At 42.6% G+C, this 18945-nt stretch overlaps 1 protein-coding gene across 1 annotated transcript in view; it reads left to right on the forward strand.

The window, feature by feature from the left end:
- Positions 1-18945, forward strand: part of terb1 (telomere repeat binding bouquet formation protein 1) — a 169461-nt gene that overhangs the window by 20625 nt on the left and 129891 nt on the right. Inside the window, exons 6-8 of the mRNA XM_043707505.1 lie at positions 7627-7742; positions 8820-8942; positions 15273-15425. Of these exons, the coding sequence (XP_043563440.1) occupies positions 7627-7742; positions 8820-8942; positions 15273-15425 (392 nt within the window). The remainder of the gene's footprint in view (positions 1-7626; positions 7743-8819; positions 8943-15272; positions 15426-18945) is intronic.

An 18945-nucleotide genomic window follows, 5' to 3' on the forward strand; every position in this document is an offset into this window, starting at 1 on the left:
TTTGGAAAAATACAGGATGATAGCTTTCCTACTGCATCCATCTATTCATAAAGCAGCATTCCATGCTAACTCACAAATCATGAGATCTGTCAGTTATAGCTTGTATATTAATCCAGTGGGGAGATGGAACAAATGTATGATTAGCATGGTGTCCCCAAAAGAGGGAGCTCCCATGAACTGTATGTTTCTAATTATTCTTTTTTCTTGACAGCATCAGAGAAGTGCTTTAATTTTAGGGTATTTGCCTGATTGGAACATAGAATAGTACAGCACAGTACAGGCCCTTCAACCCACAATGTGGTGCCGGACATTTAACTTAATCTAAGATCAATCCAACCTACACCCCTCAATTTACTGTCGTCTATGTACTTGTCCAGCAGTCACTTAAATGTCCCTATTGCCTCTGACTCTACTTCCACCCCTGGCAGTGCATTCCAAGCACCTTCCACTCTCTGCATAAAGGCATCTGACATCTCCCCTATACCTTCCTCCAATCACCTTAAAAAATATGATGCTTCATGACAGCTATTTTTGTCCTGGAGACAAGTCTCTGCCTATCCACTCTATCTATGCCTCTCATTATCTTATACACCTCTATCAAGTCACCTCTCTTGCTTCTTCTCTCCAGTGTGAAAAGCCCAAGCTCACTCAACCTCTCTTCATAAGACAAGTACTCCAATCCAGGCAGCGTCCTGGTAAATATCCTCTGCACCCTCTCTAAAGCATCTACATCCTTCCTATAATGAGACAACCAGAATTGATCACAATATTCCAAGTGTGGTCTAACCAGCGTTTTATAGAGCTGCAGCAAAACCTCACGGCTGTTAAACTCAATCCTCCTGTAAATGAAAGCCAAAATACCTTCTTAACAACCCTATGAACTCAGGTGGCAACTTTGAGGGATCTATGTACATGGACCCCAAGATCCCACTGTTCCTGCACACTGCCAAGAATCCTGTCTTTAATCCTGTATTCTGCATTCAAATTCAACCTTCCAAACTGAATCACTTCGCATTTATCCAGGTTGAACTCCATCTGCCGCTTCTCAGCTCAGCTCTGCATCCTGTCAATATCTTGTTGGAGCCTGCAACAGCCCTCGACACTACAGCACCACCGACTTTCATGTCATCGGCAAACTTACTAACTGCCCCTTCCACTTCTTTATCCAAATCATTTATAAAACTACAAAGAGCAGAGGCCCAAGAACAGATCCATGCGGGACACCACTGGTCACTGACCTCCAGCTGGAGTACTTTCCATCCACTACCACTCGCTGTTTTCTTTCGGCTAGCCAATTCTGTATCCAGACAGCTAAATTTCCCTGTATTCCATGCCTCCTATCTTTCTGAATAAGCCTGCATAGGGAACCTTATCAAATGCCTTACTGAAATCCACATACACCACATCCATTGCTTGACCTTTGTCAACTGATCTCGTAACATCCTGAAAGAACTCAATAAGGCTTGTGAGGCATGACCTGCCACTCACAAAGCCATGCTGACTATCTTTAATCAAACTATTTTTTGTCTAAATAGTCATAAATCCTATCTCTCAGAATCCTTTCCAGTACTTTGCTTACCACAGACATAAGACTGATTAGTCTGTAATTCCCAAAGATTTCCCAATTCCCTTTCTTGAACAGGGGAACAACATTCGTCTCTCTCCAATTATCTGGTACTACTCCCGTGGAGAGTGAGGATGCAAAGGTAATCGCCAGAGGTGCAGCAATCTCATTCCTTGCTTCCTGTAGTAACCTTAGATATATCTGGTCTGTCCCTGGGGACTTATCTATCTTTACGCTGCCCAGAATTTCCAGCACATCCACTTTCTTAATATCAATCTGTTCAAGCCTATTAACCTGGTCCACGGTGTTCTCGCTGTCCACAAGGTCTCTCTCTCTAGTGAATACCAAAGCAATAAAACTCATTTAGGGCCTCCCCTACCTCTTCAGATTCCAGGCACAAGTTCCCCCCATCATCCCTAATCAGCCCTACCCTCTTTCTGATCATTCTCTTACTCCTCACGTAAGTGTAGAACGCCTTTGGGTTTTTCCTAATCCTTCCCGCCAAGGCTTTTTCGTATACCCTCCTAGCTCTCCTCAGTCCATTTTTGAGCTCCTTCCTAGCTACTCTGTAATCCTCTAAAGCTGTGCGAGATCCTTGCTTTCTCAACCTTAAGTAAGTTTCCTTCTTCCTCTAGATGAGAAGCTCCTCTTCTCTTGTCATCCAAGGCTCCTTCACCTTACCATTCCTTGCCTGTCTCAGTGGGACAAAGTTATTCAACGCTTGCAACAAGTGCTCCTTAAACAGCCTTCACATTTCCATTGTGCATTTCCCATAGAACAGTTGTTCCCAATTTATACCCTCAGCTCCTGTCTAACAACAGTATACTTTTCCCTCCCTCAATGAAATACCTTTCCATACTGTCTGTTCCTATCCCTCACCATGGCCATGGTAAAGGTGAGGCAGTTGTGGTCACTGTCACCCAAATGCTCTTCCACCAAGAAATCTGACACATCGCCTGGCTCATTGCATAACACCAAATCCAATATGGCCTCACCCCAGTCGACCTATCTACATATTGAGTCAGGAATCCTTCCTGGACACACCTGACAAAATCGGCTCCATCCAGATCACCTGCAGTAATGAGGTTCCAATCAATATTGGGGAAGTTGAAGTCACCCATAACAATAACTCTGTTACATCTGCACCTGTCCAAGATCTGCTGTCCAATCTGTTCTTCCATTTTTCTGCTCCCATTGGGGACTCTATAGAAAACATTCAATAAAGTGACTGCTCCATTCCTGTTACTGACTTCCACCCATACTGACTCAGTAGACAAACCCTCCTCAATAACCTTCTTGTCTGCAGCTGTGATGCAGTCTCTAATTAACAATGCTAATCTCCCCTCCTCTTTTACTTCCCCCCTCTCCTCTTTTACTCCCCCCCCCCTCCTTGTTCTTTTTAAGAGACCTAAACCCTGGAACATCCAGCAACCATTCCTGCCCCTGTGAAATCCATGTCTCCATTATGGCCACAACATCGTAGTTCCAAGTACTGATCCATGCTCTAAATCATCACTTATTCAATAGACAATAGATGCAGGAGTAGGCCATCTGCCCTTCGAGCCAGCACCACCATTCATTATGATCATGGCTGATCATCCTCAATCAGTATCCTGTTCCAGCCTTATCCCCATAACTCTTGATTCCACTATCCTTAAGAGCTCTATCCAACTCTTTCTTGAAAATATCTAGAGTCTTGGCCTCCACAGCCTTCTGGGGCAGAGCATTCCACACACCCACCACTCTCTGGGTGAAGAAGTTTCTCCTCAACTCTGTTCTAAGTGGCCTACCCCTTATTTTTAAACTGTGTCCTCTGGTTCGGGACTCACCCATCAGCGGAAACATGCTTCCTGCCTCCAGAGTGTCCAATCCTTTAATAATCTTATATATCCCAATCAAATCCCCTCTCAGCCTTCTAAACTCAAGGGTATACAAGCCCAGTCGCTCCAATCTTTCAGCGTAAGATAGTCCCACCATTCTGGGAATTGACCTAGTGAACCTACGCTGCACTCCCTCAATAGCCAGAATGTCTTTCCTCAAATTTGGAGACCAAAACTGCACACAATACTCCAGGTGCAGTCTCACCAGGGCCCTGTACAGCTGCAGCAGGCCCTCTTTGCTTCTATACTCAATCCCTTTTGTTATGAAGGCCAGCATGCTATTAGCTTTCTTCACTGCCTGCTGTACCTCCATGCTTGCTTTCATTGACTGATGTACAAGAACACCTAGATCTTGTTGTACTGCCCCTTTACCTAACTTGACTCCATTTAAGTAGTAACCTGCCTTCCTATTCTTGCCACCAAAGTGGATAACCACACGTTTATCCACATTACACTGCATCTGCCATGCATCTGTCCAGGTCGCCCTGTATTCTCCTAACATCCTCCTCACATTTCACCCTGCCACCAAGCTTTGTGTCATCAGCAAATTTGCTAATATTACTTTTAATACCTTCATCTATATCATTAATGTACATTGTAAAAAGCTGCGGTCCCAGCACTGATCCCTGCGGCACACCACTGATCACCGCCTGCCATTCCGAAAGGGAGCCGTTTATCACTACTCTTTGCTTCCTGTCAGGCAACCAATTTTCGATCCATGTCAGTATTTTGCCCCTAATACCATGTGCCCTAATTTTGCTCACTAACCTCCTATGTGGGACTTTATCAAAGGCTTTCTGAAAGTCCAGGTATACTACATCCACTGGATCTCCCTTGTCCATCTTCAGACTTACATTTCAAAAAATCCCAGAAGATTAGTCAAGCATGATTTCCCCTTCATAAATCCATGCTGACTCTGACCTATCCTGTTACTACTATCAAGATGTGTCGTAATTCCATCCTTTATAATTGACTCTAGCATTTTTCCCACCACTGAGGTCAGACTAACTGGTCTATAATTCTCTGTTTTCTCTCTCCCTCCTTTCTTAAGAAGTGGGACAACATTAGCCACCCTCCAATCCGCAGGAACTGATCCTGAATCTGTAGAAGATTGGAAAATGATCACCAATGCGTCCACGATTTCTAGAGCCACCTTCTTCAGTACCCTTGGATGCAGACCATCAGGTCCCGGGGACGTATCAGCCTTCAGACCTAACAGTCTCTCCAACACCATTTCCTGCCTAATATAAATTCCTTTCAGTTCAGGTCCTTCAGCCACTATTACATCTGGGAGATTGCTGGTGTCTTCCCCAGTGAAGACAGATCTAAGTACCAATTCAACTCTTCTGCCAATTCTTTATTCCCTGTAATAAATTCACCTGTTTCTGTCTTCAAGGGCCCAATTTTAGTCTTAACCATTTTTTTTCTTTTCACATACCTAAAAAAGCCTTTACTATCCTCCTTTATATTTTTGGCCAGTTTACCTTCGTACCTTATTTTTTCTTTGCGTATTTCCTTTTTAGTTATCCTCTGTTGTTCTTTAAAGCTTCCCAGTCCTCTGATTTCCCACACATCTTTGCTATGTTATACTTTTTCCCTTTTGTCTTCATATGGTCCTTAACTTCCTTCGTCAGCCACGGCCACCCCTGCTTCCCCTTAGGATCTTTCTTCCTTTTTGGAATGAACTGATCCTGCATCTTCTGCATTATACCCAGAAATACCTGCCATTGCTGTTCCACTGCCATCCCTGCTAGGGTATTGCACCATTGAACTTTGGCCAGCTCCTCCCTCATAGCTCCATAGTTCCCCTTATTCAACTGAAATATTGTCACTTCCGATTCTACCCTCTCCCTTTGAAACTGCAGATTAAAGCTTATTGTATTGTGGTCACTACCTCCTAATGGCTCCTTTACTTCAAGGTCCCTGATCAAATCCGGTTCATTGCACAACACCAGATCCAGAATTGCTTTCTCCCTGGTAGGCTCCAGCACAAGTGTTCTAAGAATCCATCTCAGAGGCACTCCACAAACTCCCTTTCTTGGGGTCCAGTACCATCCTGATTCTCCCAGTCTACCTGCATGTTGAAATCCCCCATAACAACTCTAGTAATATCTTTGCGACAGGCCAATTTCAGCTCCTTATTCAACTTACACACTACATCCAGGCTACTGTTTGGGGGCCTGTAGATAACTCCCATTAGGGTCTTTCTACCCTTGGAATTTCACAACTCTATCCATACTGACTCTACATCCCCTGATTCTAGGTCCCCCTGTGCAAGGGACTGAATATCATCCCTTATCAACAGGGCCACCCCACCCCCTCTGCCAGTCAGTCTGTCCTTACGATAGCATGTATAGCCTTGAATATTCATTTCCCAGGTCCTGTCCACTTGAAGCCACGTCTCAGTTATCCCCACAACATCGTAACTGCCAATTTCCAAATGATCCTGAAGCTCATCCACCTTATTTCTAATGCTTCGTGCATTCATATATAATATTTTTAATTTGTTACTCCTCTCACCCTTCCTATAAATTCCTATTTCACTCAATCTTATGGCATGATCCTTTTTTGAGTTTTCTGCTCCACTGATTCCGTTGTCTTTCTTGACTTCTCTTGTTCTATCTTTCCCTTTAACTTCCTTCTTAAACTTCCAGTTTGTCCTCTTCCCCCTGCTATTTAGTTTAAACGCAGCTGTGTTGCAGTGGCAAACCTACCTGCCAGAATGCTGGTCCCCCACCTATTAAGATGCAACCCGTCCCTCTTGTATAATCTATCCTTACCGCTAAACATAACCCAGTGATCCAAGAATTTAGATCCTTGCTTCCTGCACCAGTTCCCCAGCCACACATTCAGGTCCATTATCTCCCTGTGGGAGGGGGAGTTGAAATGTTCACCCACGGGACGGTGGGCTTGATTGTTGCGGGTGTCCCAGAGATGTTCCTGTACCTGAGGTGAGACTATCTCCCTGTAGCTCCTCCCAATACCCCCTCCGACTCCCAAATGATCCGAAATTCATCCAGCTCCAGTTCCTTAATGTGATTTCTGAGGAGCTGGAGTGGATGCACTTCCCACAGATGAAGTCAGTAGGGTCACTAGTGGTGACCTTTGTCTCCCATATCCTACAGGAGGAGCATGCAACATCCTAACATTCTTTCCCACTGTTCTGAATTCCCAAAGAGACTTTTGAAGAAAGTAGAAACCTTACTGAATCAGCGCACAGAACCATTTTTTTGGTTAGAGGAGGAGGATGGGTGGGAGACACTACCTCAGTAGTGTTTCGGGTAAAGCAACTGCTCAAATATATTACCTCACTTACTCAGCAGTCCCGTGTCGCCCCTGCTCAGTGTGTGCTCCGCCTATTCACGAGATCAGTTAGTAAAGGATTAATTTACCTTCCCGGCAGCCCCCTGGTCCTTGCTATCACCACTCCCTCTGCTGCTGCAAAATGGAGGCTGCTGATCCCACAATGATTGTACAATATGTTTATGATATCAGTAAATGCCAGCTATTAGACAGTCATTGGTAAAAGTAAATTATATAGCAAGGTTACTCTAAGTAAAGTCTGAGTTATTATTTCTGCTTTTGGAATATTTAGATACTCAAAAATGGGCTAACCCAAAATTTGTTGGGATGTATGTCCCCTTTGCTTAGTACTTTTAAAGCATGACCAATCTAAAACATCCTCATCTTGAGTCCCTGGCCTGTGCGGTTACCCTGTTTCAGCCAAGTGTCAGTTGGATTATTGTGTTAGGCATTCAAGCTTACATGGGGGGAAATCAACCTGAGAACAGGTAAATATCCCTACTCAGCAACGTCTTAATCGTAGATTTTTATCTGTTGATGCTGGATGAGGACCTTGTGTTCCTCACAGTCAAATATTGCAACAATGCTCTGAAATAGCTTTTCCAAATCACATGGGAATCAAAACATTATGTGCTTACAGCCTGCAATTTTATACTTATTGAGAAACAGAACAGCAAAACATATCAGGCACCAGTTATAGAATACATCTGATTTTCATTCCCATGACAGTGAAAGCCAGAAGCTTTATATAATCAGTGGCTTGTCCACTCCCTCTGGCTACTGCTCAATTGGCAAAAGTGAAAAATTACACACATTGGTACTTTAACAGTTTCTTCAATATAGGTTTACATTCTTGATTTTCTTTTCACTTTTCACCAGGACAAATTTTCCAATGTCAGACAAGCAGTCCATAGATGAAAATATTGGTCGGTCCTTCGAGCTGTGGTCATCTATTAGTAGCACACTCTGTGCTTGTGTCAACAATCCACAAAATGGTATTTCATTTTTCTCTTACATATGCTTGAAACTTCCAAGATTTTTCTTTAGGATTTTTTGTATAGTGGTTAGAAGAGGAGCCATGCAATGCTATATTATAAGTGTTGAAATGCTATATTTTCATAAGGATTGTTGTGCCGTTCTTAATTCCTCACATGTTTCTGGTTCTAAATTCACCAACCTGACTCTAAAGCACATTGTTTCAACATGATTTGTATGTGTAACCACTGATTATCAGCTAGTTATTTAACTGATCAAAATTGACCAAATCTGAGCTAATGAGATATAGATTTCCACTTGACAGTTACAGGTAATGTTCAAAAGCAATAGCTCTGGTATAATGTTTCCTTTCTGTAGCTCAGAGGTGCCAAAGACAAAAGCAGTGACAATAGTGATCTGTGAAACCAATACAGAGCAGGTTACAAGCTTCTGCACAGTATCACCATGGCTCATTGAGTGATGGCAATGTGATTTGAATTTATTGAAAAGCTAGAATGATTTTGCTCTTTACATAGTAGATGTATGCTGCAGTTAACTAGTTCGGAAAGATTTTCTTGACCAGGTCTTTGAGAAAACTGTGATAATTGTGCTTACAGATAAATGAGCAAAATTATTGTCTGCTGCATGATTGAGGAATTTCAGGAATGATTAAAATTTTAAAAAACTGTTTTACTTAGTAGTTCTTCTGAGGGTAACAGTAAAGGTCTAAACAGTCCTCAGCTTGGTAGAGGGAATAAACATCAATTGGAATTCCCAATACCAACTGTTATCCAGCAAATCCTCTGAGAAGTCATGTGTATATCTATGAATTGGTTCGGGACAGAATAGGCTCAGCTAAGAATGAAATAGCTTGAATAGCCTGCCATTTCCCAGTGTCGAGGCTGACAAAAGAATAGCTACACAGAATAAGCAGCAGAGGGCTCTCAAAGCTGCTAAAACTGTACCATTGCATGAGTCATGATCTTCGGGTGAGGGGGAAGGGAGAAATTGGGCTTATCAAAAGAAATTTGAATATTATTGTATTGACTCGTGTTTTAATGGTGTCATCTAAACTGATTTGGGTGTAATCATTGCAGAAGAGAACCAGAGACTGTGTGCGGCAGCTTTTCCATTTGCAAAAGATTGTCTGCAGAAATGCATCAGGCAAGAAGTAATCCGGCCCATTTGTGCATTTATTGGACTCGCTGTTGCTAACAACTGTAAGTATCTGACTAGATGAGATGGTTGTCATATTATATATAATGTGATACCATATGTAATTGGACAGGCCAGTTTTCCTCTGCACCACCTCCCCTCCCCCACTCAGTTAAAATGTGAGTTCATAAATTTTAAAGTTCACCTCATTTATGTAGCCAGGTTTGCAATCGGAAATACTCAGTGAATGGCTGGATGGCCCATAAAGAAGGATGGAATCTGAAAGACCTGCCACAATTCACATTCTCAACAGGCACTAAGCCTTCTGGCTGCTGTAAAAATCCTGGTTACAGGTCTGAAGTGGTTGCTGGACATCTCTTTTCAAATCCTCTAATTTGAAAGCTGGCCACACATTTTAAGATCAGATTTCTGCCCTTTCTTTTAGGTTTGTAAGTGTTGCAGAAACTCAGAATGATAACATGGGATGTGTTTTGATAACACTCTTGTCTGGTGAACATCTTAGAAAATGCATTCTAAATGAAAAAGACGTGAGACACTGCTATGAGTCTCCCCTCCATTTTGCTTTGTTCAGTGCACCAGAACCAGTACTAAACAAAGGAAATTTCTCAGATGCTACTTGAATCTCATCTGCTAGTAACCCTGGATCAGGGGTATCTTAACTGTACTAAATTACCAGATGCGTACCAGACATATTAATTATACTTCACTATTTTCCCTCTTGCATTACACTAATATGAACTAATATGCCTGTGGAAGTGGCAGAATCTAGCTTATTCCTTCCCAAGCTATTTTCCAATGCCACCACATTTTTAAACTGAAAATTCATGGGTGACCCTAGATATCAACAAAACAAACAGTAATAAAATAACATGGTGACATTCAACACGTAATGATTAAAGTACTATAATTATAATATTTCAATATGTAACAATACATCATATGAATATGAAAATCTGTTTTAAAGTGCTTTGTAAAAATATTATTATTTTCATGTCGGTTTCAGTCAAGCTTTCCCACTATCTGTCTTTGTAACAAAAGGCTCAGTGAAGCTCCTGCCTCCCCTTCACCCCAATACATATTATAATTGTTTATCCAACTCCCACCACCACCACCACCATGCATATTCACACAAGCAAACAAAATAACTAGCCCCTATTCCATTTCGAGTCAAAAAGTGAGGTGCTGGAAAAGCACAGCCGGTTAGGCAGCATCCAAAGAGCAGGAGGGTTGATGTTTCGAGCATAAACGCTTGATGGGCTGTGTTTTTCCAGCGCCACACTTGTGACTCTAATCTCCGGCATCTGCATTATCCCTGTTCTGTTTAGGTCTAGTTGAAGCAGGTCCTGTTAAACAGATTCACTAGCCCATAGTAATGAATTGGTACAGCAGGCAGACAAAAATACAGTAAAGTTTGAAACTGTTGCCTCACAGCGCCAGAGACCTGGGTTCAATTCCCACCTTAGGCGACTGACTGTGTGGAGTTTGCACGTTCTCCCCGTGTCTGCGTGGGTTTCCTCCGGGTGCTCCAGATTCCTCTCACAGTCCAAAAATGTGCAGGTCAGGTGAATTGGCCATGCTAAATTGCCCGTAGTGTTAGGTAAGGGGTAATTGTAGGGATATGGGTGGGTTGCGCTTCGGCGTGTCGGTGTGGACTTGTTGGGCCGAAGGGCCTGTTTCCACACTGTAATGTAATCTAAAACCATTCTCTTTTCTGGCTTGCTGTTATGGGCCCTTGGTTTTCTGCACTCTCTGGACACAGTCAGTATGTGCTGGTCTCTGCCACAAACATCCTTGGTTCATTTGATATTTGCTACTTGAAGTGTGTACTGTAGTCAAAAAGTACTTTGAGATCTTTGTTCATCTGTGTTGTTTGTTGGAATTAAATTATCGTTATTTGTTTATGGGTTGTGGGTCTCAGTGGCTAAGACAGTATTTATTGCCCATTCCTGATTGCCCTTGAGAAAATACTGGTGATCCGTGTTCTTAACCACTGCAGTGCATAATGGTTCCAGTGCCTAGATCAATGCGAAGTATTCCAATTACTTTCATTCAGTGTTTGATTCAACAGAGTACCATGTTAGACCATTTTAGATCGCAGTTAGGTGGCTGTGGGTCTGGAGTCATATGTAGGCCAAATTGGATATAGATAGCAAATGTCCCTTTCAAAAGGACATGAGTAATCAAGATGGGTTTTTACGACAATTGATATTGATTTCTTGGGCTGCTAATACTGAGACTAAATTTTTAAATTAAGTTTTAAATTCCACTATCTGTTGCATTAGGATTCAGTTGATCCAGAGCTATACCAGTGCTTCTGGCCGAAGTCATTTCCACTACAGAGTTGCCAATGATGCTCAGAGGGAGGTGGATGTGAATGTGAAACCCCATCCCCGTTAGGAGTCACAACCAACAGTTTGTAAATTGCTGATAGAGTGGATCCATTACCTGCTCATGCACAGACAGTGCTAATGTTTAATTGTAGAGCCTTGCCTCCTTTGGCCTTTGGACCTTTCAGCCATTGATACAATGCCCCATTCTGCCAATTGCCTTTAGTAGCTTGCAACAACCATCCCATTCAAAAAGTAAAATCACTTCCAGGCACCTTCCACTTGTCAAAATGAAATTTGAAACCTGGTATGTCAAGATCCTGAAGGCAAAGCCTGTAGATTGTGCATTAGACTTACAAGCCATCTCATCAAACCAGCATATAACCAAATCATCCTTGATGCTAAGGGACTGCCCAAGAAGAAGGTAATTGTAAAGTATTACAATTCCAGAATCTGACAGGCAAGGTGGCTGGTGTGTTTGAACCATCTTGAAACAACAGTATAAAACTTGTCACCACTGCTTGTCAGCTTTGCTCCAATACTTTATAAAGGTAACTAGAAATTGAATGTTATGCTATGTCTGAAGGCTGCATTTTTACAGATATGGATGTAGGTATGATTGCTGAGCTGGAAGGTTCATTTTCATATGTTTTGTCACCGTGCTAGGTAACATCTTCAGTGAGCCTCCGGACGAAGCATTACTGATGATTACTGCTTTCTATATATATGTGTTTGGGTTTCTTTGGGTTGGTGATGTCATTTCCTATGGCGATGTCATTTCCTATTCTTTTCCTCAGGAGGTGGTAAATTGGGTCCAAGTCAATGTGTTTGTTGATAGAGTTCCAGTTGGAATGCCATGGTTCTAGGAATTCTCATGCATGTCTTTGTTTAGCTTGTCCTCGGATGGATTCCTAGAAGCATGGCATTCCAACCGGAACTCTATCAACAAACACATTGACTTGGACCCGCTTTACGACTCCCTAAGAAAAAGAACCGGAAACGACATCACCACAAGAAATGATGTCATCACAGGAAATGATGTCACCACAGGAATTGATATCACCAACCCAACGGAACCCAAACATATAAATGGAAAACAGGGATCATCAGCAATGCTTCGTCCAGAGGCTCACTGAAGATGTTACCTAGTATGGTGACAAAACATCTGAAAATGAACCCGCCAGCTCAGCGAGCAAACCCCTACATCCAGAATCTCAACCTGAGCTACAAATCTTCTCAAAACTCACTTTGCAGTTATGTTTAAAGGAGGGCCTGAATAGGCATTGTGCATAAAATCATAGCTTGCATATCATCATTAGTTCCGATCTGTATACTTCAATGCATTATGAATAGAACGTCAAAAATAAAACTAACTGAGCAAGATTTTGTCATGTCTCAAGACATGCTACCACACTGTCCCTAATCAAAGAAAGATGGTTATGGTTGTTGGCTGATCATCTCATCCCAGGACATTGCAACAAGTATAGAAGTACTGAGGGTACAAGGATAGGTCAGAGACTGGAAATTTGCAGTGAGTAACTCACCTGCTCTTTACTTCCCAAGCCTGTTTGCCATCTATAAGTCAGAATTCAGGAATATTATGGAATGCTGTGCATTCCCCTGGAAACCGCAACTCCAACAGCACTATCCAGGATAAAGAAGCTCACTTAAGGCCGTACAAAATAGGAACAGAGGTAGATTGTCTGGACCCTTGACACTACTCTGCTATTCAGTAGGATCACGGCTGTACTGACATTTCTGATACCCGCTTTCCTGCAGTTTCCCCATTACCCTTGATTCTTCTATTGTCCTTTCCGAATAACCCTTGATTCCCCTAATGATCAAGAGGCTATTTATCTCGGCATTAAGAATACTACAAGATTCAGCATCCACAGCTTTCTGTGGCAAGGAGATCCAAAGACTCATAACCTTCTGATAGAAGAAATTCTTCCTCATCTCAGCCTTAAATTGACACTCCTTTATTCTGAGACCATGTCCTCTGGCCCAGACTCTCCCATGAAGGGAAATATTCTCTCAGCATTTACCCTGTCAAGCCCCTTAAGAATCATGTATGATTCATTGAGATTATCTCTCATTCTTCTAAACTCCAGTGAATAGAGTCCCAACCTGTTTAACCTTTGTTCAGAAGATAATCCCTCCATACTAGGGATTATCCTAGTGAACCTTCTCTGATCTGCTTCCAATTTGTTTTTAGGTTAGATTCCCTACAGTTTGGAAACAGGCCCTTTGGCCCAACAAACCCACACTGACCCTTCGGAGAGTAACCCACCCAGGTCCATTTCCCTACCCTATATTTACCTCTGACTAATGTATCTAACATTATAGGCAATTTAGCCTGGCCAATTCACCTGATCTGCACATCTTTGGATTGTGGGATGAAACCCACACAGACACGGGGAGAATATGCAAACTCCAAACAGACAGTCACCCGAGGTGGGAATCAAACCCGGGTCCCTGGCGCTGTGAGGGAGCAGTGCTAACCACTGAGTCACCATGCCGCTCAAATGATACCTCCTTAAATAAGGGTACTCCAGATGTGGTCACACCAGCATCTTGTACAGTTACAGTAAGACCTCCCTACTCTTATACTCCAACCCCGTTGGAATAAGGGCTCACATTCCATTAGTCTTCCTGATTACCTGCTACACCTGTGTGCTAGCTTTCTGTGTTTCATGCACAAGTGGTTCCAAATCCCTCATAGCTTTCTGCTGTTTTTGTTTCCATTTAAATTATATTCTGTTCTTTTGTTCTCCCTTCCAAAATAAGCAACTTTGCATTTTTCCACATTATATTCCATTTGCCAACTTCTTGCCCACTTACTAAATGTATTGATAGCTGTCTGTAAATTGTCTTTATCCCTCTCACAGCCTGTCTTTCCACCTATTTTTAATGTTGTCTGCAAATTTGGCTACAGTACATCCACTTCGTTTCTTCAAGTCATTAACATACATTGTAAATAGTTACAGTTCCTGCAGTGATCTCTATGGAACCCCACTGGTCATGGGTTGACAACCTGGAAAAGAACCAGTTTTCCCCACTTGTTGTTTCCTGCCCATGAGCCAATTCTCTATCCACATCGATATACTACTTCCAATATAGTGGGCACTTAGGACAATCCTTCATGAGGTACCTTGTTGAATGCCTTTTTGAAGTAAAAATACAACACATCTCCTGGTACCCCTCAATCCACTCAAGTTGAGACTTTCTGAAAACTAATAAATTAGTCAGACTTAATTTCCCTTTCATGCAGCCACGTTGACTTGATTGGTACTATGTTAAGTATTCAACCATTCCATCACTAACTTACAGTGGCACCATAGAGAACAATCTACAATGTGTATTGCAGCAACTCGCCTACACTCTTACAACTTCATCTTCCAACCCCATGACCTCTACCACCTAGAAGGACAAGGTACACAGAGAAAGACACGCCATCATGTCTTGGAAATGGAGCACCATTTCCTCATTGCTGCTGTGTCAAAATTCTGGAACTTCCCAGCTGTCAGTTTACCTACATTGTGTTTTAATGCAACGGTTCAAGATGTTGTCCATCACCTTCTCTAGGATATTTTAAGGTGGCAGTAACTGCTGGCCCTGCCAGAAATGCTCACATCCCATAAATGAAAGTAGCTATAAAGTGTCAAACAGCATGGCATGACTGAGATGCTGATAAGAAAGATATGCTAAGTTCATTATATTAAGGTCTTGATGCAATCCCATGGATTCCTCTAAAAGAATGTAACCAATACTGATACTTATTTGCAAAAGCTTGATGGGATGGTGTATTGGAGCTTTACACTGATTCTAATTGGTACATACCTGACGCGTTAAACCTCTCTTGAGTGAAATAAATCGTGTTGAATACACATCAGGCATTTTCATTAGTTGAGTTGAGGTTTGTTCTGAAAAGTAGAATTTATTTTCTCCCAAACGCTAATGGCCTGATCTTAATGAGTCTAATTTCCCCTCCAGTCGCAAAATCCCTAAACTGTAACTGTGCTTATTGTTTCTCTCATTTTCCCTTAGCATACGTACAGGACTACTTTTGCAGCGTTGGTGGCCTGGATGCTGTTGCTCAGATTCTTGTGAGGTTGGTGGATGAATCCATAAGACATCATTCTAGCAGAGAGCTGGCAATATCTGTGGTTAAAACACTAAATTCCTGCATTTCAGAAAATCGTAAGTACATCAGTAGTTTGAACTTCTAAAGTCGAGAGAGGCCGTGGTCGGATGATTGGTAGGGATGGGATGGTTGTAAAGCACAAAGAACAGTACAGCATGGTAACAAGCCCTTCAGCCAAGCTGTGCCAACACATGATGCTTTCCTAAACTAAAAGCCTTTTATCTCTACTGTACCCCGCTATTCCCTGCTTTTTTATGTATCTGTCAAGATGCTTCTTAAACATTGCTATTGTATCTGCTTCTGCCACCTCTCTGGCAGTGCATTGCAGGCACTTATCACCTTCTTGTTTCCCTCCTTTACCTTAAACCTATGTCCCCTATTAATTGACTCCAACAATGCATGCTGTCCATGCCTCTCATTATTTTGTCGACCTTTGGCCAGCATTTATAACCCATTCCTAGTTTCCCTTGGTGGTGGTGAGCTGCCTCCTTGAGCCACTGCAGTCCATCTGCTCTGGGTTGACCCACAATGCTACGAGGGAGAGAATTCCAGAACTTTGGCCCCAGAACAGTGAAGGAATGACAATATATGTCCAAGTTATGGTGGTGGGTGACTTGGAGGGGAAATGAAGGTGGTGGTGTTTGTTCTCATGTACCTGCTGCTCTTGTCCTTCTAGAAATCAAGTGATTGTGAGTTTTTCAGTTATTAAGAGCCTAAAGTTTCCTGGGGTACCAGATACTACAACCTTCTCGGAGATGACGGATTTAGTTAAGGAATATTACAACCTCAAGCCTCCTGTAATTCTGAGACTGTGTATGCCAATGGAAGTGGGCACCCTTGTCAGGCTAACTGAGCTTGGGGAACACCGCTTGAGTGAAGGCAATTGCATAGCCTCACTCCTGAACAGAGATACTCTATGTCAGCCCACAGCAAAACCCCAAAACAAAGCCAAGCCTTGGCTACACAATTAACATTTTCTTCATGATCCAGGCTGGCAATTCATTGTAGTTGCTGCCCGTCTGTGGACTCGAGACAGCAAAAAAGGCCCACTAGGCATCAGTTGAGTAAGAGAACTCATAGGCTGGTATCCAGAAGAGTGAACACCCTGGAAAGCCCACCTATTTCTGGCTTGGAACAGATGAATTGTTTAGCAATAGCCAAATCAGAACCAATCAAAATAAATTTCTGGTTAAATGGTCACCTTGTTCTAATGGAGGTTGACACAGCTGCAGTTGTATCAAAATTCACTCTGGTCTCTAACCCTTAAATTTGCTTAAGACCTCGGCTAGACTGAGACCCAGTACCAGTGATCCTTTACAGATTAAGAGTACAACTTTGATTCTGGTCTTGTATGAGAAGCAGCGGGATCACTTACCACTGATTATAGTAAAAGAGTTGGGCTTTTGATGGGGTGAAATTGGTCGAGAGAGATTCACCTTGATTGTCCTCAACACTTTTTGATTAGAAGATGGCTGCCTGAATGAAGTCCTAATTAAATGCCTGGAAATCATTCAGGAAGATCTAGGGACTATCATACAACACCAGGTCATATTCCAACAGGTTTACTTGGAAGTACAAGCTTTTGGAGAGCTGCTCCTTTGTCAGGTAGCTAGTGGGGCAGGATCATAGGACACAGAATTCACAGTAAAAGATCGAAGTGTCATACAATTGATGCGATGCACTGAACAAACCAAGATTGTTGTTAAGTATTAATCACTTAGAATGTTAAAAATAACACACACCAGGTTATGGTCCAACAGGTTTATTTGGAAGCACTAGCTTTTGAAGCACTGCTCTTTCTTCAGGTGGCTGTCGAGTATAAGATAGTAAGACACAGAATTTATAGCAAAAGGGTTACAGTTGAGCTGTAATGATATATTAAACAAATTTAGATTACGTCTTTCATCTTTTGGAATGAGATATGCTAGTTTCGGTTCTGTAGTATGTAAATCCCAGAACTCCTTTTAAGTTATATTCTCAAGATAGCTTTAACATTTCTAACAATAAGTGCCATCTCAGCTCAGACAGTGCTTTAAAGGTGTGAGGTTAAATTCTGTCTCTGTCCCAATGTTGTGTCAGACTGGTTCTATTTCTAAAATGGAACTTACAGACTCTTACATGGATTTATGCAGTTTTTGAGCAAATTAAAATGTAATTCTGCAAATACAAATTCAACCCATAAACTTATATGTGTGCGCATGCAGGAGAGACAGAGTGAGTGTGTGCATGGGAATGTGTGTGAGAGTACGTGTGAAAGAATGTGTATATGTGTGTGTGTAAGCTTGGTTAAGTATGTGGGTGAGTGGGGTGGATATAAGCCTGTGGGAGGCTGCGTGCTTGGGTGTGAGTGTGGGGGGGGAGAGGTTGCATGTGTGTGCATTAAAGAGACTGCTTGTTTAGATTACTAACAGTGTGGAAACAGGCCCTTCAGCCCAGCAAGTCCACACTGACCCTCCGAAGAGCAACCCACCCAGACCCATTCCCTTACATTTACCCCATTCACCTAACACTGCGGGCAATTTAGCGTGGCCAATTCACCTAACCTGCACATTTTTGGACTGTGGGAGGAAACCGGAGCACCTGGAGGTAACCCACACACACACGGGGAGAATGTGCAAACTCCACAGACAGTTGCCTGAGGCAGGAATTGAACCCGGGTCTCTGTGTCACCGTGCCGCCCATGTGTGAATGAGAGAGGGACTGTGTGTGTGTGTCTGCGAGTCTGTGTGTTTGTGTGTGAATGTGTGTAGTACAGAGGGGTCACCTGTAGTGTTACATGAATCCAAGCTCCCAGTTGAAGCCATCCCCATGGGTACCATTGGAGCAGCTACAGAAGCCAGATTTTCACCCCAGTATGCCAATATTTTCATGCACAGGTTCAAACAAGACTTCTTTTCTGAACAGGTCCTCCAATCAGCACTATACACCAGATATATTAATGACATTTTCTTCCTTTGGACCCACGGTGAAGAGTCACTGAAACAACTACACAGTGATATCAATGAGTTTCATCCCACCATCAAACTCACCATGGACTACTCTCTACTATCTGTCTCATTCTTGGACACATGCATCTCCATCAAGGATGGACACTCTACCACCTCACTCTACCGCAAATTCACGGATAACCTCACAATGCTACACTTCTCTAGCTTCCATCCGAAACATATTAAAATAGCTATCCCCTACAGACAAGCCCTACGGATACATAGAATCTGTTCAGATGAGAAGGAACATGTCAGACACCTGAAAGTGCTCAAGGATGCCCTCATAAGAACAGGCTACGATGCTCAACTCATCGACCTCCAGTTCCAACCTGCCACAGCAGGAAACCAGAATGACCTCCTCAGAAGACAGACATGGGCTGCAACCGATAGGGTACTGTTCACTGTCCAGTATTTCCTGGGAGCCGAAAACCTATGCCATGTTCTTCACAGCCTGCAACGCATTATTGATGAGGATGAGCGCTTTGCTAAGACCTTCCCCACATCTCTACTTCTTGTCTTTAAACAATTAGCAAACCTCAAACAGATCATTGTTTGCAGCAAACTGTCAGAGGAAGTAGTGGAGGCTGGT

The sequence above is a fragment of the Chiloscyllium plagiosum genome, chromosome 17 (genome assembly GCF_004010195.1).
Source record: "Chiloscyllium plagiosum isolate BGI_BamShark_2017 chromosome 17, ASM401019v2, whole genome shotgun sequence".
Lineage (NCBI taxonomy): Eukaryota > Metazoa > Chordata > Chondrichthyes > Orectolobiformes > Hemiscylliidae > Chiloscyllium > Chiloscyllium plagiosum.